General features: G+C 44.4%; 1 protein-coding gene across 1 annotated transcript; it reads left to right on the top strand.

Moving 5' to 3' along the window:
* Positions 1–1,578: 1,578 nt before the first annotated feature.
* klf13 (Kruppel like factor 13) lies at positions 1,579–18,076 on the top strand. The gene is made up of 2 exons (XM_062389796.1): positions 1,579–2,460; positions 13,297–18,076. Exons 1-2 carry the CDS (start codon positions 1,944–1,946, stop codon positions 13,614–13,616), a joined length of 837 nt encoding a protein of 278 aa, XP_062245780.1. The 5' UTR covers positions 1,579–1,943; the 3' UTR covers positions 13,617–18,076.
* Positions 18,077–23,535: the final 5,459 nt, after the last annotated feature.

Raw genomic sequence — 23,535 nt, 5'->3', positions numbered from 1 at the left:
TAAATTAATCTGCAGACACTGGCTCCACGAAGAGGAGGGGTTTTCAACTCTGCTTGCTAGTCAGCTGGATTGTGCAAAAAGTCCTCTACCAATATAATACATTGTGTGGATGGGCGGGGTTATTCCCATGCCAGGAAGACCTCAGGAATCTCATTTTCTTTAACATTGGGTGTTTTCACAGATTTCTCAGAGAACAATTCATGGATTTTGGTGAAAAAACCCTGACATTTTTATTGGACTGTTATTTATGAGTGTGTGAAACTTCCCAAAAGATCTGGGTCTAGTGAATTTTAAATGTAGTTTCATGAGGGGACTGTTGGGCCTTGGTGGAGGTACGAGCTCAACTGTGTGAGCATGTTTAAGGTCAAAATGTAGAATATCAAGCCTCAATCCGATTTCTTTGCCTGTATGAGCTCTACTGAGTGCCATTCTGTTCTGGTTTATTTTGTTCCAAGGTTTTGCTTTACATCAATGCAGAGCTTTTATTTTGTCTGGTTGTGATATTAAACAGTTTGAAGGCGCCTGTCGCAATTGGTGCAGATTCAAGTCAAAAATCTTGACCTAATGTAAATGCTGTTTCATAAGGGGACTGTTGGGCCTCGAACGAATGTCCGTCTAATTGTTCATGTGTTTTCTTTAAAGTTTATGTAGAAGCCGTACAATGTGAAGCCTCAATTACATTTCTTTGTCATGTGTGTTGACAACAACTACTCAGCTACTACTGTATACTCTTTAGTTTCATAAATTGGTATTAGCAACGGCACCTCGCCTTGGTGGAAGTATGTTCTCTACTGAGTGTGATTCTTGTTGTGGTCTGATTTATTTTTGTTCCAATATAAGTATTTGATGCTTTCATTAGTTGTGTATCATTGCAAAGCTTTTATTTTGGACTTTTGGAGAGATAAGACAATTTGGAAAACGTGATTTTGGAAAGGACCCCACCATTAACATGACCAAATTCTGCATTTTCACTGATTTTTTATATGATTATATTGATGAGCATGTGCAACCTAGTACATTGCCAAAAAAAATCAATCATCTGATTCTAGTGAATTTAAATGTTGTTTCATTAGGGGACCGTTGTAGATTAGTGGATCTATGTGCTCTTTTGGGGGTCATATAGCTAATACACTTGTAAGGATTTGCTGCTTCTGTGTAAAAAAATAAAAAGACATATCATTTCATTTCATCCGACACTATTTCCCCATGGATGGATCAGTAGAATGGCATTAAAAATGACCCCTGCATCGTGTGCATGTTTTTGCAAATGTTACACCACGTGTCAGTGTGCATGCACGCGGACTAGGATCCTGCAGAATGATCCATCCCGCCCGCTGCAAGGAGACAGCAGAAAAATATTGTCATTGTATTGCACATTTTGTTCCTGAAATGTCTCTGCAGTGCATGTAACCGTCTCGCCCGTGAGCAACCTGTGGGGAAACTTTCAAGCAAACTCGTCCTGCTCGGTGCATCTGAGGACACGCGGTGCCCAATGAATGCGCGGCCACTCTGATGATGCTGCCGAAGCGCTGCCGGTCGACACGCCCCCAGCGCGGATACAACCAGCAGGAGCAGGCGCTCAGGAGACACACACACACATACACACACACTCACTATGCCGGAGTGTTTGAAGCCGCGATGGGAGTTAACACATCCAAGTTTGTAGAGTTCCTGTTTCCAGTGTCGTTGCACTAAACAAAGACTCTGGCTCTCTTCTGGTTTTTTCTCCATCCGAGGGGCTTGTCTGCATTTTTGTCCGAGGCGTCTCTCTCACAGGATGTTGATGATATTGGAAAGCCGGGGTGAGATCCTAAAGTCACTTCTCCTCTGACGAGAACCACCTCCTCTTCTCCACCACACAAAGGGAAACACGGAGCAAGTACTTTCCCCAACGCGCCATCATTTTCTTTTTTATATTACTGTTGTTGTTAGTGTTATTTTGAATGTCATTCAGAAGCAGAGGGGGCTGTTTCAAAGACACGATGGATCACTTTGCTGCAGAGTGCCTTGTTTCCATGTCCAGCCGTGCAATCGTTCACGCTCCTAAAGGGAATAGGGAGATGAAACCAGAGAGCCCGTCCTCCTCCTCCAGGAGCGGGGAGGAGATGAAGGAGCCCCTGGTGAGAGACAACTCCTCTCTGTTCGTGGTGGCGCGGATCCTGGCGGATTTTAACCAGCAGCAGACTCCCGGCAATGTTGCCGAGCAGGCAAAAATAAAGGATGAGAGCATGCCGAAGCTGCTAGATGAGGATGATGATGATGATGGTGGTGGTGCCGATGATGGAAACTCTGCCACACCTACCACCATCTCCGATCCTTCGCTCAAACAAAGAGGCAAGAGATCGAGAGGTCGAGCAGAGCAGGAGTCCCCCCAGAAAAAGCACAAATGCTCCTATTCAGGTTGTGAAAAAGTTTATGGCAAATCCTCCCACCTCAAAGCTCATCTAAGGACACACACAGGTCAGTCTCACCGGATGCGAATGTTTCTTGCTGTGAACATTATACTTGTTGTGGTTCCCCCCCCTTCAATATACACGAGAGCGGATGAGATGATTAAAACTACGAAAATCGAGATTTGAATAAAGAAACTGGGTTCTGTTATATACCCAGAGAGATATGTGTGTGCAGAGGAGGGTGGGTGTGTGTGTCACATGCGTAAATACGCACGGATCCAACCCTGGGATGGAAATAGACGGACGGATTGGGGCAGATTTGGCTCATAGTTTAATCATTTGTATTATTGCCTTTAAGTTGTGTGAACTTTGGGTAATGTCATTTTGATTTCGGGGAGGGAGCGAGTCGAAAACAGTGCCACTCCCACTCAAGTCTCCGAGCCTTGTCACGGCGTTACTCCCCCCCACACCGCCCTCATTGGACGGTGCGTATAAACCGAAAATACAAAGCCAAAACGCACAAACATCCCGTTTATCTTACACGATCACTTTTACATTGACGTATATTCGTGCACAAAGTAAACTTTGGTTAGTTTAATGACATCATGACCAAATAAATAACATTCAACAACACGCATTACGCACGTCACAGAATAAATAAACAAGTGTGCACGAATATGCGGATGCATAAAAAAAAAAAAAAAGTTTTCAAGATCAATCCAGTGCGTCACACTGCAGAGAGAAACGAGAGAGATGGGGCGAGAGGCTGTGAATCGCGCTCCAGATCGGCAGTGAAGGCTCGGTTGGCTTTGACCTTCCTGAAGGACCACACCTCCATATTTGCGCTTTGCATTCCCCAGGACAGAGAGCCACAGACAGAGAGAGATTGGAGGGAAACGAGATGTAGATCGGCTCAAATTGGGGGGTTTGATAAGCGCCGCGCAGTCCTCCGCCTGCCCAGAGCCCTTTGTTGTGATGTGCCACACCCCCAAGCAGACAGACTGCCAGCTGATCTGGCCAGCAACAGACTCAGCTAGCTGAGCCTCGACTGAGGAGCCTCTGCCTCCCTGTTACATGACTGCAGCTCTCACTCCCTTCCCTCCTCTGCTTCTTCCCACACACACACATTGATCGCAGGAAACCTTATTTGAACTTGACATACATTTGAGTCTTTATGAGATTTTATGTGATAGAAAAAAACCAAAACATTATCGACTATGACCTCTTTTTTCCTCTTGTCTGAGACTCTATATATAAAGGTAAATTATTGTCTTTTTACTTATCAAGCCCTTTTTTCTTTGTGCCTGTCTAACTGGGAGGGGGCACTCCCCTCTCCTGGCTTTGTGACTGGTTTGCATCTGTTTATATCTCCAGATGTATTATCCTCTAGAAGACGTTCATATGGATGCCACATGCCTAGGCAATAAAGGGGAAACTATATAACTGCCAGCATACGTCCGGCCTGTTAGGAGGTGTCTTCTCTCTGATGTGTGTGGTTAATCCTGTCGTGCTGTTGTGTATTTTTTTGTGTTTTTATCCATCAGCTGCAGCCTGGTGCTGCCAGCTCTGGTGCGAGTCTAAGAAAAATGAAGCCCTGATTTGACTTATGTCTATACATAAAGTGGGAGTACATGATACTAATAATAGTTTGTGTTAGTGCAGGTCTATAACTGTCCATCCTTCCTTCCCCTGTCTCTTTGCTTATTAAGCCTTTTCCTTTCTTTCAGGACACACTCCTGTGTCTGGCTTTTTGTGATTGGCTTGCGTCCTGTTTCTTGTTATTTGATTGGATAGTCACAAAATGTGAGTCATCTCAGTTCATCTGAGCCAGACTTGCAGCAGCGCCTCTCTCAGTGTGCCAGCCTCCAGTGCAGTGTGCTTCCCTTCAGCCCCAGCCATGTGTTTTAAGTGCAGTTTTTATTGCCCTGAATTTGCCCAATCCCTTGTCTCTTTGCCTGCTAAGTGTTTCCTTTCGCCTGCCTCTCTGTGTCGATATGCCCGGCGTCTGGCTTCACGATTGGTTTGTGCCCCATAAATTCCCATAATAATGACTCTTGCTGCTTATTTGATTGGATAGCCTCAGAATGTGGGTCATCTGGGTTCAGCCAGGCTGTCTCAGCCAACCTTGCAGTGCTTTCACAGAGCCAGACCCTGGCGGTGCACTTCCCTTCAGTCCCTACTAGCAGAGTCAAGAGAGAATGGATCCCATCCCCAGCCAAACACCACTATCTAATTGAGGGGGGGGGGGGGGCACTGTCATAGACACTAAACAAAGAGCTGGGAACAAGGTGTCCTTACTTGACTTCTCTAACGCCCAAAGACTCATTATCCCATCTTTTCAAATCCTTGGAGCTAAAACCCGAGCAGCATTTTATTTCTGATGCACACATTTTCTACAGCACATAAAATAATTGATCTCATTACAAACTCAGAATGAACTTTATCATTTTCATTTATATCCATGCAAAAACCACACTTTAGTTCATGTTATGATGTTTTTGTTGGACAATATCGGCTGTTTACTCTTGACTTTTATTGTCAGGAAGCAAAAATCTAAACTTAACTAACACTTGCTAGTTATATACTTAGTTAATATAGTATCAGTATATTCTAATTGCAATGTATTTCATAGTTTCCTTCAAACTACTGAAGCATTGTCGAGGGTAAGTCTAAATGACAGATAACCACTGCTATACATATAGATTCAGGGTTTATATATAGTTAAACAAAGTTTTTGATGTTTCAGTGTTTCTGATGCCAATCCAGTGCGATGAACATGAATACAAGTTTGTTTATGGAGCTCAAAGTTTTTTTTTTATGTAACCTTTGGAAAACTCTTGTCTTGTATCGTATTCAGGATAATTTACAATCCTGTCAGATCCGAGAATTTTCTCGAGAAACTGGTAAAATTATCTCTGAAAAGGTGTTAAAAGGTTCCCGGTTAAATGTCTAATTTTAGGTTTCAACCACATTTTGTGTCCTTCAGCCCAGAGTAAGATGGCCGGTAGGATGTAGCAGACATGGGTGTAGCAGTTTAGGGGTCTATGGTTACCAGACAGCTTCTGTCTGATCTTCCGGTGTGGGAGGTGGGACTTTTTTCCCCTCGAGCACATACACTTATCCTGAAGTATGGAAATTGCAGTTGTGTAATGCTGATTCACAGATAAACTCTGCTTTACAGTCAAATGGAGCAAATGAGGGCCAGAAGGCAACAACTGCCTCTGATTCTTTTACATGGAGTCTCTCGCGCTAGTTGGTTTCTTTTTATTCAATCTTATTCTCTCTCTTCAACTGTGGAGCAGACCCTTAACAATGAGGTCCCACTATCCCAAGAGGTGTCTTGCGGTCATGGGGTACACAGTGTTTTCTGTGAAGGCTCATTACCCTGCTTTAGTCATGTCATGCAGACGGCCACGTCCAAAGGAGAGATGGCCCCTGACAAGCTCATTACAAGTCATGTCTTCTTCAGAAAGAACAGCCCGGCTCCTCTGTGCCCCCCACAGCTGGGCCTCACAAAAGGCCATCTTGTCAGTGTACAAAACCTATTCGAAAACTATTTGAATCACCGGGAGGAACAGGGTCAATATTTCTCAACGACAAAGAGCCTAATGACATATTTTACAGTTCGTTTGATGTTTTGTCTAGACATCTTTTGTGTTATGCTGGGGGTACCTCTAATACCGAGAGATTGCTGTATAGCATTTTAATGTCTGTCCTAAAAACTAAGTGGCACCACCTGGCAGCACAGTTTCACACTCATGTAGCTCCAGTTGTTCATGCATACTTTCTACTTTCGGTCAAATAACTGCGGTTAATGACACTATTTTAAACCGTTAAATTATCCCAAATTTGGAATGGAAAAAGAGAAGCAGGAGTCTCTCATTTTATATAAACTGCATCTCCGCCAGTGGTTTTATATTTGGCTGCATGGCTACACTGAGTGCAGTGTTCGTGTGTGGCTGGTGGCAATGATGAGGTAGCAGGGTGGAGATGGGGTTTTCCTGCTCTTTCCCGAGCCTGACCTTGGTGCACTAATATGCAAAAAATACATTGGGGCACAAGAGGTTAGTCTCTCTACCTGCCACATGGCAGGATTTCCACCATCCCTCCCAGTTGAGTAATATTTCTCCTAAAATGAAACAAAAAAGGATGACTCCTTAGTCAGGAGATGCCCAGCACTTTCCATTGACCTCTATTCTGGTGATGCTACAAGTTAAATGTCTGTTTTAGGGAAAGCTAGTGGTGTGTCGTGCAACACTTAGGTCCAGACTGAAATATCTTAACTATGAAATGCATTGCAGTTAGGTTTGGTATTCGATCATGAATCCTAATTACTTTTTGATGATCATTTGAATTTTCCTCTTGTTCCACCAGCAGGTTGACATTTGCCGTTTTATGTGCAGTGTCCAATTTATGACCAAATACCTGCAGAGGGATCACATTCCTATTAAGTTTAGCTGCACACTGGGTTTGGCGTAATTAGCGAATGTTAGCATGCTAAAGCAGTATATGCTTAACATGGCACATGCTCATCAGGAGCATGTTAGCTAATGTGAGCATGTTAGCTGGTGTCAGTTCAGCTCAAAGCCCCACTGGGCCACTGAGTCTGCAGCATGGCTGTTATACATTTAAAGAAGAATACATTTGAGTGTTTTGTCTCGATGTAAGATAAGACAGGATGAAATGTGGTTGGCGGCGGCCCACAGTACGTCCAGTGGAAACAAGGTATTAGTTAAATCTACTTGATCCTTGGGATGCAAATACAACCAGTGGAACCACCATCTTGTCTGTGCTAATCCTCTGGTCCATGAAACAACCCACCACAGTGTGACGTGCTCTGGTGAACGCACTGTCCCGTGTTACATATGGACATGTAAAGATGACTGTAGGACAGTTCCTCGCTATGTCAGGATATAAACCTAATTTAGCCATGATTAAGCATGCATGGTGGACACTCATAATACTGAAAGGCCCCTGTCAGGCAGTTCCCTGGCTTTGCTGCGTCCAATGGCCCACAGGGCTCATGTATTCTTTAGGTAGCTCTGGAGTACTACTATAAAAGCTACTCTGTCTGTCCCCCCTCCAGCCCCTCCCACGCTTCTCCAGCCTGCACAGCAAAATAGGTGCTGAAGCGTGTTGTGTTCCCAGGCCAAGACCCGGCCAAGGCTCGTGGTGTGGTGTTGATTACCAGCGGCAGGAAGAGAGGGATACAGACCTGTGGAACACTGTGCATTTTTCACCCCTGCTGTTCAAAAATGGCCAGACCGATTTTGCGTGCGAGGGAAGGTTCTGCAGTAAAGAGACGAGAATGTACAGTGTGGCGGGGTGGGGGTGGGGTGGGGTTAGATACTAGGATAGTCACTGTCAATACCCTGCATTGATGTAGGTCATATATTCAGCTGCATGCATCTGCAGCTAATCTGATTAACATTGAAGGGCTGTGACCTCTGCACCAGAGAACCCGCCTGTCAGGTCTGCGCTCAAAGGGTCCCATCTGAAAGTTGGACTCGGACCAGGTCTACTGTGTTCTGTTCAGCATAGCTCGAATAAGGGGGCAATGGCTGAATTTAGCTGTGGAGCTGATGTCAGAGGGAGTGTTTTTCTCTAGCTGAGCCGTTTATGTTCCCTACAGCATGTAAGGTGTGTCCCCTTTCTCAGAGTGATAAATCAGACTGTGGCAGCCCACGATACACTGGGGTGAGGCCCTCTGCACAGAACGAGGAGTATTTTGTTCAGTCTTGGGGGAAGGACGGCATAATCATCTCCCTCTTGAAAATATTTCTCTCCCACTCACCGTCAGAGTATCAGGTATAACACTGGGACAGCTGGCACTATCCCCAGCCTGTATCTGCTCTTATCCTGTGTGTGATGAGGCCTCCCAGGATCTAGCAAGGCTATGGCTCTTTGTCTGGCACCGGGCGGTGAGGATGTCTATCTCATAGGAGATATAATGTCAGGCTCCATCAATGGAGTGAGCTGGCATTGTCCCGTGAGAGTGGGTGATGGGGCATCCCTGCTCCCACCTGCTTATGTAGACCAACTGCAGACACCCATTAATACAGTAGCTGCAGCTGCCTGCATGTCCTAAGTTCACTAGGGCTTAAAAAATGAGGCGACTGCCTGCAACACATCAAGGCTGCAGGTTGTTTTACTATTCACTCGAGGCTGAAAGAGAGTGCCCACTCTAACTAATTGAAGCAAATGTGATGAGGTAGTCAATGCAAGTTATCCCTGCAGTTCTCTTAAAGAGTTGAGGGGATGAAGTAATGTATGTGCAGGAATCACAGACAGTCACACTCGACCCCCGCTGCATGTCTCCCGGTGAATGTCAATAAGCCCTGTGCAGTGCAGACCAAGGGGAGTGAGTTACGGTTAGTACGCCCAGCCTGTCTGATTGAAATGCATTACAGGAGTGCCTCTCCTGCTGGCTGCGGGGCTGCCACTATTGTTCACAACCTGACAGCTATAGGCCCACGAGGGGAGCCGGGCTATTCAACGGCCAGCAATGTCCCCCTCAATAAAGACAAAAGATGATAAGAGATCAAATGCTCGCTGTTGTCTGAGCTTTCTCCCACTTTGGAGCCGGACCTCATCACGAGCACCTGACCCACCCAAGGGTTCTCTGTTCCTGCAGGGAGGTCTAATTCTTTATCTTTAGCAGCAAACTCTGAAAAGAGCCAAACAGTTTGCCGGGGCAGATTTTCTTGAAAATTTGACTCCTCTCCCACTGAGTTAATTTTTCATAGACAAACAGCCACGTAAACAGTTGTTCTGATCTCAGATGTGTTTCAAATCAAGCTTTTTTTCTTCTCCACAGACCGCAGAACGTTCTAATCCTTTGTTGTTATTTTTGTGAAGCAAGGCCTGTGTAGTTTCTGCTGCATGAACAAAGAAATGGGCCGCTGCAAAAACCTTAAAGTATATTTATTGTTCTGCACACACATGTTTGTGTTTATACCATCTTGGCATGTGATGGTGAGTGTGGTGGGAGAGGCCGGGCACGGTTGGGTTACCTCGTCTGCTTCAGTGGTTTATGCTGATGAGGGACTCGCCAGTCATTTTAGTATTACCCAAAATCACATGAATGCTTGTCTCCTTGCAGAGTGGCTGGCTCCTGGTTGGTTACAGGTCATAGCATGTTGTAAACATGCATCCAAATTACAGGATTCTGCGGAGCCCTGCCACTGGAGTTAGTGGTGTCCCTCTCATTTCATGTTGCCAAGCTGGCTGTGCAGCTAAGCCAGCAGTGAGGTGAGGTAGCTCCAAATCTAATGAGCGGTGATCTACTGTCTGACTCCAGTCTTACTTTCCCTTTGTCTAGGCTTGTAAAAGTCTGTGCAGGTCGTATGCATGTGTTAGTGCAAGTGTGTGTGTGCAACGGGTTGTTGTCATGAGCTCTGTAAAAGATATTTCCTGCTCTGTTTCTCACAGGCAGAACAAAGTTAACTCCAAGGTGATCTCACATGTATCCACAGGAGCTGGAGTTTGTTCCCATCTCTCACCCTTTAGGAGCTATTTACTCAAGTTCTCATGGCACGCACACGTGGAGTTTAAGCTGTGGGAGTTTGGCCCAGGACACACCAGGAATGTTATCTCCTCTGGTTTGAGATGCTGGTAGCCGCTGTCGGAGCAGGTGACTGAGTAGAGTTCCTGTGCCGCTGCCGCTGCTCACGTCAAAAAGAGATTTGATCTCGCCTTCACAGACCGCATCTCTTACACCGGGGAGACGGATTCCGTTTCTCTCGGCCGTTTCTGCAGAAACCGAGGAGCCGAACTTCTAAGATATGAATGAGAGGGGGGTGAAGGGAGATGAGCAGGAGATGTGTTGTTTATTTACTGACACAATGGCCTCCGAGAGAACAGTTATATGACAAGAGTACCTGTGACATAATCACATCGCCTTGGAGGGGGGACACTAATGCCTTGCAGTGGTACAGTTTGCATGCATGATGTAACTCCCTTTACGGGTAACTGGGTCACTGTGTTCGTTAGGGAAAAGCTTCCCTCATTACGCCCCGTGCAACCCCCCTTTCCTTGCCCTCTGCAACCGACACATTCTGAGACAAGACAAACCCCACCCTGGAAATGGCACTCTGCCAGAAATGGGTGCCTGGCCTCGATGGGGCCTGGCGTCATGGCGGCCACAGTGTCCTGCTGTGACAATGCTGGGACTAGTTGGGAAGAACAGACTTGTAAGGGGAGTAGCTAGCAGCATTAGTCTTTTAACAGAGATGCTGAGTGATAGCTGCAGTTAATTGAAATATCTTGCAGAGTGACATCCTCCTACTACAACAGGGAAATAGCTGCTATCATCATTTCCAGTCAGGATCGAAGTCTTTGTTCCATAACCCCCCCAAACCGTATGGATCCTTATGGTTATGGAACAAGCGCAACAACCAATCGGGGAAAAGCATGTGTGTTCTCTTCACGCAAGAGAAACTTCCAAGGCGAAACATTAGAGCAGCCGGATTTCAATGCATATTGTCGACCCAAATGCCAAAAGAAGTTTAGCATCAGGAGAAAATGGTCACTGTGTTGGTTCATTTTGTATTTTCAAAGAAGTCACGTTGCACATAATTCGATGCGTCTCCGTGAGTAGCTGTTGGATACCTGATGCTTCCACTATGACTGCATTACTGTATCAGAGCAGTTAGACGGGATATTTCAGCCCAGCTCTCTGGTGTCTGGTTAAATATTAATGTTGTTGGATCCTTTACACTGGTTATTGAGCCTTAAGCTGCCTACGTAGCTCAGCACTTCTTTTAAAGCCAATAACTCATTTTGCGGGCCATGTGGCAGCATGGGCTGCTCCTCTTGATTCTAAGGTCTGAAATCAGATAATCCTGAGTCTCTGAGAATTGGTAACGCCAACGGATTAGGAGGTCATGTTTTCACCCCTATCGGTTTTTGTTGGTTGGTTTGTATCTTAAGCACGGATAGAACGGATTAAATGAATAACGTTGTGGAAGGTGTTGAAAGTATGCACCAGGGAAGAGCCCATTAAACTATGGTACAGATTTAGATAAAGGGGCATATCTAGGAATGTTTTTATCGTTGCAGGATCAGGTTTTTTTATTATTGCCATTATACTGATTTCCCGGGGAATAATTCATGTATCGTAAGGAAAAAGGCATGTTAAGGGTTCTGATACCAAGAAAAAGGGTGGTTTGCGATGTGCATATGCAAATGTATATATGTCAGTTACAGAGTTTACATAGGCTTCAGGATCTATAGTGGGAAGGGCCAACGGTGTTTGTCTGGAGCTGAGGTGAGGCGTCAGAGGCAGGAACACAGACTTGGTTGTCTAGACCTGCTCTGTCTGCCTGCATGCTTTGTAACCGTGCAGTATGGGGGGAGGGATCGAGACTATAGTGAACCGAGTTCTTGTTTTTGAGACTCACTGGCATCAGGTAGCATATGAGTGTTTGATGCTGAACAGCACTGTTTCCATTGTGGCCCTCGGGGAAACCACAGAACAAAGAAAGCATTTGGAAGACCTGCTCTTATTGTCATGACACCAATAAACATTAACACATCCCGTCATCTATGCCTTTTCTTTCAAATCCTTGGCATATACTTACACATGATGATTGATTATTTTTATTCTCCAGAAAGAACCATGACATTAAAAGAATATGTCCTGCTCTTTGCTGTGTAGCATTGCAAAGTAAAATTAGCATGCTGGATTATTGTCAGGCAGAAACTCAGTGAAATGTAACTAAACGGAACACAGTATTACACATAATGGCGGGTGAACGCACTGCGCTGCATTGAGGCTCCATGCTCTCTGTTTCCAAATCAGAATGGAGGGAAACCACAAGATATATGGTGCCATCTGGCTTTGAGTATATTTGTGTCAAAGCCCACTTTTATTGCCTGATGGAGGGGGGAAGGGTGTAATTTCCCATGTGCCGAGTCACATATAGTTGCATGTTGGGAAATGGGCAGGGCAGCCATTGTGAGCGTGATTAGCATCTGGAGCATAGATAATTAAACTGTGTCTGCTCCTACAGCGCTATTTCTAAGTGATTTACCCACAAAGTCCCCCGAGTCCCCACAGACTTTTTGTCTCACGTTAAAAAAATATATTCTGAAGAGGTCTTTTGTGGTTTTTGACATCCCTCCCCTTACTGACCTATTAGTGACAACAGTAGCCTTGGGATCATAATTCCCGGATGACTCAGAGTTGACTCTGTAGAGAAAACAGCACAGTCTTGTTGAGCCGGACCTGTCGTGTGTTTGCTGTGCATGTCAGCGTTCACGGCTTGTCAACCTGTAAACACCTCACAATGAGTCACTAACTGGGGTAGCAGAGTTGTTATCACAGTGCAGACGTGTGAATAGACATGAGTTTGTATTTTTCCAGGTTACGCTAACTGACACTTTCAGGACTTCTGAAAAGGCTTAGAGCAGAAAAGGAATTCCCTTTGTACTAAATCTGAAGCATGCACACTGGATTTAGCAGATTTTGACCTTATAACGCAAATGTCAATAATTTACATTACTGCTCCCCATTTGTCCAATAATACTAACGTGAAAAAAACAATTCATCTTGGCCTGAAAACATGTTCAGAGATGGCCCTAATATTAAGTGTGTATGATCTGTAGTACGGTTTCTTTTTACTTATTACTTTTAATCTAGTAGATCTTACCGGCTGTTGTAATCATTTTTGTTTGTTTTTTTTACGCTTTCTCGTCTGTATTGCAATTTGCTGCTTTGTGATCTTAAATTACTTTTAAATTGTTTCCTATTTTTGCCTTCAATTGCAATTTTTCTACTTGTAAAATTATAATTATGGAGATAAAAACATTCAGAAACACTGGTGGTTAAAGTCATGCTGCTGTAGTCTTGTCTTTCTTCAGTTATTTATACAACCTCTCTCTTCCTTTTCTTGTTTTTCAGGAGAACGACCTTTCCCTTGTACCTGGCCAGACTGCAGTAAGAAGTTTGCTCGCTCCGACGAGCTGGCCCGTCATTACCGCACCCACACGGGGGAGAAAAAGTTTGGGTGCCCACTCTGTGACAAGCGCTTCATGCGCAGCGACCACCTGATGAAGCACGCCCGGCGCCACTCAGAGTTCCAACCCGGCATGCTGAAGAGGCCCCATGGCGGCAGCGGCGGCAGCAGCAGCATGCGCCCCAGCTCCCTCAGCGACTACAGCCGCTCAGATGCCTCCAGCCCCACCCTCAGCCCCACCCTCAGCCCAGCCAACTCGCCTTAAACTGAAAACCAGTCGCACTTTCCGCCTCTAACCTGCGAGGCCTGTGTTTTCATCATAACACTTGTGTTGCACAGTTGTCAGCAACCCCCCCCCCCCTCCTTTGCTATTCCTGCGCTTGCTGTGGTGTACCATACTGTACATAACTGCTTATTGTAGTGCAATTACTTGTGTGATCCTAAAAGAAGGTAAAGCCTTTCCCAGATGGCAATATTTACATTCTGTACCATATGTCTGTATTTTTTTAGCTTCTAATGACGGCTAGTTGTCCAATATACGTTCGCAGTCGGCTAAACAAAAACACAGACGCCCTGACAAGTCTTATCATGTTTGATTTGTTTTGTTTTTTAAACCGGTGAGGAGAAGGGGTTTACACACACCTCAGGATCGAAGACAGTTACTTTTTCTGGAATACCACAGTACTGAACAGTACTCACATTGACTGCACAATATACTCATCACTTTACTCTGAAATTCAACAGGGGTTGGATTTTACGCCCTGCTCAGGGATGGCCTTGTTAGCTTGAAAGAATGAACACAGTAAAGAGAATCCTACAGTACATATATTGCAGCCTTACACTCAACACAATTTGCACTCTATGGTTTTATTTTACTTTTTTACTTTTTATCTGTTTTCACATCCAAGGAAACTAGCCCTATGGTCATACGGTCAATCATACACAAAGCTCATGCTCTGGACTCACGTGTGTTCTGGGGATTCATATGTGATGTAAATGCCGTGTATCAAGAAATCAATATCTCCATACCCTCACCTCAGTAAACACATCTGTCCACAGTCAGTTGCCGTGACACTGGGTTAAACATGTTTTTAGTGTGCACTGTACCAGCGTGTACTGTGTAAATCTGCAGAGTGGGAGGACTGGGATTAGAGTGAGTGAACAATTTTTATACATGCACTCAGTTGAAGAAACCTTTAAATAGACACAGTTAAGTTTCAAAGCAGCTGTTCATATACGTCTTTTTCAAGCAAAAGTGCTGTATCATCAGCCAGTATTTCACACAAAATGGTCACAGAGTGATTGTGGTTGAAACAATATTTATCCCTCTCTCAAGCACATAGGAAAAAGTACCAAAGACAAGAGTGAAAGAAAGCTTTCTACTCGGTCTTGTGAGCCGCCCTTCATCGAGGCTTGGGGCTGGTGGTTGGCAGTATCACAGGTAGAACCAGACAGCCTGCTCGCTTCCCTCCTCCTGGCTCTGACTTTTTTGCGGCCTCCCCGAAGAAAAGAGCTGCATCCCACAAGAAGCTATTCACAACCCGCAGGAGGAGTGTGATCATGCCATTATTCAGGGAGTCCCTCCTTCACTCATCTGGCTCTACCTGTCCTGTCAGGGAGCGGAGAGGCTGCACGCCTGCCAAATTGCATAAGTGCGCCTAAGTAGGAGGTCAAATGTAGGCCGGAGTAGTTGGGCCGAGCCGGGCCTGGCTGCAACACAGTGGAGCTTAGAAGAAACAAAGCAGCTATCTGCAGTAGCCAGACAAGAGAGGGCAGGTCCTGAAAATAGAGGAGAGGTTTATCATGAGCTGAGCAGCACTGAGGAGGAGACACCCAGTTGCAGACAACCCCATCTCCTCCTCCTGCGACTCCCTTCCTCCTCCAACTGTAGGAGATGTGAGTGGAAAAATGGCTGTAATTAGTGGTTTGATCCGACCTGTGAGATAAGAGTAGAAAGAGAAGAATATGAACAACGGGGCTACCGAAACAATGCCGACAGTGTGGGTAGGATGTACCCAACTCCATCCTAAGCACAGGTAGAAATCCTCCGGTGCTCCTGAGGAGTCACATTTCACGATGCCAAGAAAACGATGCGACAAATTCCCAACAGTTAAACCGAAGCCGTCAAACAGCTGCTTTCAAACTTCTCTCTTTAGCAACAAGGGGGCTTTTAAACTGTTGAAAAAACATCTGAACCAAAATGAACATATCAGCAAAGTGCAGCGTTCGCCAGTCTCACGTTGTCCTGCCTGTGAAGCTCAGATGTGTCCGTGAGAAAGCTCACTTGTGTTTTCTAGACGGACATGCCTCAATAAGTCGGGCAAAAGGCACAGTAAACCTTCCATGCAAACAGGCACCACTATCAAAACGGCTGCAGCCCAGCCAGTCTGTGTTATGCCTACATTTTCTTTTAATGCTTCAGCACTATGGTCGTTCGCTTCATCTTCCCATCTCAGCCCCTCACCCCTGTGGTCCGCTGTGTGCATGTTAACAACTTAACCCTGAAAGCGTGGAGGGTCTTTCTTGAGGCGGTGTGGCAGGTGTAAGCTAATGAATGGCAGGCCTTGTCCCTCACTCGCCATAGCGGCCATCTCTCTTTAGAGTCGTAAAGAATCCGCTCTGTCACATCCTCCAGAAGGAAAAACCAACCCTTATTTTGACCGAATGCAGTAGTTTACTCAAACACACCACATGTTAGAGAAAGAAAACTCTGTGAGATGTTAAACAAGGTTCCAGGCGGCAGGATGACACTTTGAATGCCACTAATCAGTCGCTTCCTGTGAGGGAAGCACCGAGAGGGTTTTTACTTTTCACCATTTCTGAAAACAAAACAAAAATGACCTCGGATTTTAACAAACACTTCCTTCTAATTGCTGTTGAGCAGCTTTTGGTGGTGTCTACCCATGGCTTTTGTTTTATTACTGTCAATTTTTGACTTGATTTGTAGTATAACATTGTCTTTGCGAAAAAAAATAACAAACAAACAAACGTCTGAGTGGCTCACCCTTAAGCAGGTTTCATGAATCACTTCTTAATCCATACTCCGCACATTTACCTCAGGGTCGACATCCGCAGAGCAGACCGGGACAGTTTGCAGATTTTGTCGTAACATCCTTGGCTGCACAGAAATGTCTCCGCCGGCCTTCCGCAGTGTTCCTGGGGTTCCCAGTGCTCACTGCTGGTCAGTGTCCGACCACACTGGAATCACAGGAACGCCGCTTTACGGGCCCAGCTCCTGCCTGATATGTCTGCATAACATTCAACAGTCCTGCTATATGTCTCTTTAAGCACCGGGCAACGATGATGAACTGCTCCTTTAAAGACCTTTGACCATTAGCGCCGGTGGACGTTCTGTACAGTATGCAGCCCGAAGCTCATACCATGAGAAAATAAACTGACTGCGACAGTGTAGACATCCATCCATCCATCCACCAATCCATCCATCCATCCATACTGCACCAGTGACATACAGGCCTCCACAGGCAGGGTGTCTCATTGCTTTTATTCTCACTGTACCAAATCTACTTGAATAACACAACACAAAAGGCCATTGAACACAGTTTTGTACATGTCCGTTTTTACTGTACTCGCATATGTTGTCAAATAATTCATAACCTCTCTGCAGAAAGGTTTATAGAGTAGTATGTTCCTTTTTTGATGATTTTCTTTTGTGATGATTTTCCATTGTCTTCAGGTCATTTCAGCGATTCCTCTAACTTTATCACAGCATTAAGGTGGACTGTTTTGTCGGGCTGTAACGGCAGGATATTTTTTTGAATACAGAAACACAACTTAAACCCCATTTAACTGGGGTTCACCCCTTTAACCAGATACACTTACTACTCTGTTGATGTCAGGATGCAGGTCGTTCCAGGGAGCCTGTTATCCAAAGTTCCTCCATGTTGGAAACTGAGAGGGTCGTTGGGGGGAGTGATTGGGGTCACAATGAGAAACGGAAACTTCCTGACCTCTATGTACGTTGATTTCCGCTGTGGTGACTTTTTCCTTGATTACTTAGATTCTTTTTTAGGTTTTCCATAAGAATAGAGAGACCACAGCATTGTGAGTTAGCAATGTAGTCACGATTGTGTATTATTATTATTATAATTTTTTGTCTCATGTAAGAAGTTTTAAGCTTGTATGTTTTTCAAAAATCATACCTCTCGAAATATGTACCTTCATATCTTTTCAAAGCATCCATCATGTAGCTTATATTTGCTTGATGAGCAGCACAATTGACTGGTGGTTTTATTTGTCCCTACTTGAATAAGAAAGGAAAGAGAGACTTCTTTTGTAAACAAAAAAACAAACAACAACAAAAAACACTGGGCTACATTTTATATAATCATCCCATGTTGTCAGGGTCCTGCACATCCTTGTAGATTCAATAAGAAATCTTCCTTGGAAAAAGTATAACTATGGTTTTTTAATATTTTTTTTTAACAGAAATATTTACACCATCCCTTCCCTACTGAGCTCCACAACTATGTCTCGGTCTGAATATTTACTGTGACTGGGATGATGTCAACTGTATTGGTATGAAACTCAATTTCAGCATTTGTTTTAATCCATCTTTATGATTGTAATTGTAATCCCAGTAAGACTACAGATTTCAACATCTGTCAAAAACAATTTTAAACGCTGACAAAGTGGAAATGTGAGGTTTCTACAAAATGTTAACGCCGTTTTCTTCTAAATGTAAAAATAAAATACATTAAAAGAGAATTGATTGTTGACGAGTATGTAAAGAACTAACATTTAATATTATTTAAGAAGTTGATATTAATGACATGAATATATTCACTGTTGGGACTGTCTCAGCTGAAATCTTGTTGACTGATCACAATACAAAAGCATGAGTGATGCAATTGTGTGCCAAAACCATAATGGTAACTTCATAAAGATCATACAAATGTTAGGGATAAAAAACAAGAAACTAGCTATCAGACATTTAACAAAGGTGTACAGTTTTATAAAGTGTGACTTTTTTTTTTTACGCTATGTACAGGATTTAATGAAGCAACTCTGCATATTTGATATGCAATTGTTCTAAGTTAAATATTTCTTTTTCTGCTTAATGTCAACAGTTTTTTTTGACTGTGTAGATTTGTTTTTATTTGATTCTTGTTATTTAATTTGTTTTCTTTTTTTTTTTGCTGTACAATACTCAAGCAATGTATAATGGCTTATTACAGGTATTTTTTGACATAAACAATCTTAATGATAGTTAACGCCCACCCATTCCAAAGGATTGGCAATTTTGCATTTGCTATAAATGTGCTGCTTACATTGACCTGATGCATCTTGGTAGGTTTTGATATAGAAGTTCGTCTTGACTGTGAGGTTTTACCCATTGTGAGTTGTGCACAAGGTACGTTTCTCATTGTCAACATTTCCCGGGTTTAATCTCTCCTTTCCTCTCTGCGGGCTCTTTGTGCAGGCTTAAGCCAATTCAAATGAACACAACATGCAATATTTTTAAAAAGTTCAGACAGAGCATGTCTTCCCTCATGGTCAAAGGCCTGAGGCTGTTTAAGGTGGGACAATGTTTAATCGGCAGCCATGAAAGAAAAGAGTGGTTCTCGACCGGTGCGAAGGAGTCTTTGAGTTCTCGCAGCTCGACGGCGGCTCCACAGTTAAAAACTGTTACCAAAGGCTTTGAAGGGAAAGATGAATGTTGCAGTAACTTTGAACCCAACCCGACATGGACCCCTGGGTTCAACTTTACATGCTGTAAGTGTTGATCAATGGATGTTGTGCTTCATATGGACCTTTTTCTGCACCTCAACTTTTTTTAACTTGAATGAACAAAACTCATTTAAATACAAGAGCAAACGAATACTCAACGACTGAAAGAGTATTAACTAGAGACTGAGTGAGTAGGAACGTGCAGCGTGGCAGATTAGCAGAGCACATCCGTCTGTACCCTTCACCGATCGAGTGCTCTCGCTCGACTGCCACAGCTGACACTGTACAGAATTTACTCTTCAAAAACAGGATGACAAAAGTCTTTTACTCGAACGTTGGATATTTTGCCCTTAAAGGATTTGTCTTGTTCTAAGTTCTGCAGCACACAGTGCTGTCAATGACCTCCCTTTGATTACAAAGGGCCTGTTGGTTCCGAACCTGTTTGTCTTCAACGTACCTCCTTAGTGTAGTGTTGCTCTCTTGATACCTCTGTGTGTTCCTCCTCTGCCCATCACCATCAGTTGCCTGTTGTAGTGACTCCATGGTGCTGCTCTCCCTCTCAGCGCCGATAAAAATCGAATCTGTAAATAACTCTCGACTCAGCTATGGCCAGTACATCCACTTGTGACCTCACTCTAACCTTCAGGTGTCATTTTTTTTTGTTTTAGATTTTTTCTCTCAGCAAACCAAAATCATGCATTCAAGTATTACAGTTGTACAGTTCCTCGGATTCTACACACTTCTAATGTGCTGGTCTTAGCTGCTCTGCTGTACCTTTTTATGGCATTATTTTTTACATGTTAGACAATATATTGTGACCATGTCCTATGCAAATATGAAAAATAACAGATTGTTGAATAATGTATGTTGTCATAACTTGTATGCATGAAATAGTGAAGTTTACATTTGGAAATAAATTCATAAAATAAGCAGCTCAAAAATTTGATTTGTGCTCTTTTCCCTTTTGGTTTATGTGACAGCTACAGGTACCACGCTAAACAGGGACAAACACATGACAGGACAATGATAGATGCTAAAACAAACGCTACTAGTAGAGGAGGGTGAGAGTCATTGGCCAATAGGTTTATTCACCATCTTTAGGAGAGAATTGAGAGTGTTGATATTATGGATGCGACCAAAATCTCCACTCACCCCTAGTTTACTATATAGGGTTTTCTATATAGAACACTATAAAGTGAACTCTTTTGAAAAAGACAAAACATGCTTTCAGACTCTACTCCTCACATTTTCTACAAAACAGCGAACTGACAGATTGTTTGTACGGGTTGTGTTTGCACAGAGGGATCCTGTTCTTCTTCCTAGAGTTCCTCTGAACATATTAAGAATTGAGATGACATCCTGTTGGCCTGCCTAATGGTGGACTGCTCAGAAAGATCCTGGGGGGAGGTGGGTGTGTGCATTCCCATAATCTTCACTGCCGCCGGTCAAGTAAATAACTACAAACAATATCCCTGACTGCACTGAGCTGAGCATCTGTGTTTTATTGCTTGTGAATTCAAATTAACGATTAGAGGAGGATGTTCTATAAAGTTAAATATCTTTCTTTAACTTCAGGCTTGACAATCTTGCAGTGTGCTCTCAATTTCTCAGTTAGAGAGCCTCTTCTCACAAGCCTGCCTTTCACTTCAGTATTATTCCTGTAAGAGGAAGTACACCTTGTTCCCCCATGCAAATATTTACAGCAACTGCTTGGGTATCAATGATGGGTGTGGCAGTGCAGCGCTGGGTACTCCTTCCTTCCTTATTGTGTTTTCAGGTCAAATCAACTGTTTCCTGTACGTATTTACTGCCTTTGCGAGCAGAAGAAGAAATGATTCACCACAAACTTGCAGCCTCCACCCTGTGAAAACTGCACTTCTTCATCTGCATGTTCACCAGCCGACATGTGCTTAAGTACATGTCGGCCTCCACCACCACCACCAGCAGAGACCACAGGCGCGGCCAATCCTGCTCACAATGAATCATTTAATGTGAAGTGAGACAGGAAGCAAGAGAGAGAACGACAGCATTACAATTCTTGATGAGGAGGCCTGCGTGGTGTACACCTCCTGTCTCCTGGCAGGTTGGAGCCACTAGCACACCACACTGCACAGACACACAAGCTGCCGCCCCTGGCATTGCCACAATTTGATGTGCCATCATAGCCAGCATGTTCCCTTGCTTGTTTTTATATTTGTGTGCTAATATGCCTGGTTAGTTTTAATGTGGGTCTATTTCCCCGTTTTTGAATAGTAGCAGGGACGTGTAGTCAAGGAAAACTCAGCTGCTAAATGCACAAATCCTGCAGGGCCTCTGGTCACGAGTTTCACCAGCACACACCTTGTCGTACTACAAGAGAGATCTTTGTACCGGTTGCCTGGGTGAGACACGTGCTCTGTCTGGGCTGCAGGTCTTTCAATCATGTGTGTATTTTCAAGATGACACATGTTCTCTTTCATGTGAGTTACATTGCTTTGGATGCACAGCAAAGTACAAAGCCTTGAGAGCTCATCTCTGCTGGTGACACCCTGCAGGCAGGATGTGGGGGCAGAGGAGGTGGTTTCACTTTGACTGATTTATCACCTCAGGTCCACCTTATCTTTGGATTATTATCTCCAGGAGAAATTTACCACGCAGAGCAAATCTCAGGTATTTTACCTGGAAGCGTTGAGGACCTCGACCATCAGTTATTTTGAAGGCATTGTACCAGAGAAAGTACAGTATGTCGTGTGATAGAGATGGGAGATAAAGACGAGGGGGTGGGTGGGTAGGAGGTGTTACCCGGCTCTGATTGGTTCACTCAAGCTCGACACACTCACAGTCTAGAGCGTGGGAGGCTCTGCAGGCTGGAAAACGGGTCTATGCTCCACGGAGGTGTGTGGGCATCGCTGACTTTGAGATTCAGTGGAGTTAATCCACAAAAAAAGAAGAGAGAGACGTGTTCAGCAGAGGCAGCAGCAGTGGTCCTAATCACACAGAGGCCCATGCATGTGTGTGTGTGTCCGTCTCCCTCCATGCCGAGCCCCAGAAGGCAGGCTGAAGGACCATGTGATGCCACCCACTCTCAAGTGCAGTGCATGGCAGGGCTGGCGCTAGATCCTGCGGAGCGGGTGGGATGAGCTCAGATATTGGAGGCTGGCACTGGCTGAGAACAAGGCTTAGCTCTGGGAGGTGGGGAGGGGGTTGGCATTACCGCTCGCTGCAGCACCGACTTCAAAACGCAGCAATCCCTGCTTAAAACCCGACAGCACTGTAAATACTGTCAGGTGGAGTTGCTTACAGTCAAGTCGATGAGAACAGCTTGTTTCAGAATAGTGCAAGGAGGCTCTGAATATTCAATTTACATACCCATGGTTAGGCGTAATTGTCCCACATTTTAATTTCCTCGTCTTAATGAGCCAACTGCTCACCATAAGAATCAATATTTATGAACCGTTGTGTTAAGGTCTGTAATGGCTTCTAATTAGGCGAGGAAGGAGAGGGATGCATCTGAAAGGGAAGGCAGTTAAGAATCAGGGCATCCTGCGTGATTCCAGAACGAGTTGAGAACTGAGAGTTATTTGACAACCCGAAGGCTGCCAAAAGGACGCTGTATGCCTGATAGAGCTCTTTGTTGCCTTGAGAAGCAAAGGGAGGTCCCCTCATTCAAATTCAAAGGAAATTCTGAGAAAAGGGGATCCAAGAAAGTAGACAATGTACTCCCATTCAGTTCTCGGAAGATGCAGGATACAAGATCTCGGCCAATATTGCTGTGAGGAAAGAGACCCTTGTGTGCCATTGTGTGACTAATAGAAGGCGTCACGTGGAGTTGTAATTCATCTTCAAACCTTAACAAGTCAGTCCGTATTATTGGCTGCCAGAACCGTGACCCCGAAGCACGGGGCAACAGTTGGAGAGGAGAGTCTAACCCACATGATCGTCTCCAGCAGCCCGGTCACGAGACTCTACTCTAAGTCAGAGCTATGCAAGTCATCCCACACATAGCAGGCCCCTGCCCACAGAGCAAAACCGCCCCTCACTCTCACTCTCACTCCACCAACTCAGCCTGAAGCTGCGGTACAGACAGTGGACACACAAAGTAAACACTCAATCTTTACTTCATACTCATTGGAAAGTTCACCGCAAAATTATAATTCACTCATTATCTACTCACCCATATAGTGATGGAGGGGTTGGTGAAGTGTTTGAGACCCTGAAACACTGCTCGAGTTTCAGGGGGTTAGCAGTAGGAGCCGATTCCAATACAACTGAAGATATTGGGGACTTATCTTATCTTAAAATATTCCTTATATTGCTAATTAGCACTTAACGAAATGGAGAGGTGTGGCTGACAGGAACGGCTAAGTTTTACTTTCAGGTATTTATCCTCAGGTGACTATGAATATCTGTAAAAGAAATGCGTGATAATCCATTTCATTGCTTTTGAGATACTAGTGCAGCACCTTTTCTAAACCTGCCGGTTTGGAATTTCCTGCTCTCTTTGTGTTAAAGCTCCG

Source organism: Platichthys flesus, chromosome 6 (assembly GCF_949316205.1).
Source record: "Platichthys flesus chromosome 6, fPlaFle2.1, whole genome shotgun sequence".
NCBI classification, from domain to species: Eukaryota; Metazoa; Chordata; class Actinopteri; order Pleuronectiformes; family Pleuronectidae; genus Platichthys; species Platichthys flesus.
The sequence above is the reverse complement of the archived record's forward strand: the minus strand, read 5'-3'. Positions and strand labels throughout refer to the sequence as shown.

Excerpts from the sequence above, each read along its gene's own strand:
- klf13 (XM_062389796.1), top strand. The coding sequence starts at position 1,944 with ATGTCATTCAGAAGCAGAGGGGGCTGTTTCAAAGACACGATGGATCAC. Across the intron at positions 2,461-13,296 it reads TCATCTAAGGACACACACAG|GAGAACGACCTTTCCCTTGT; the intron begins GTCAGTCTCACC and ends CTTGTTTTTCAG.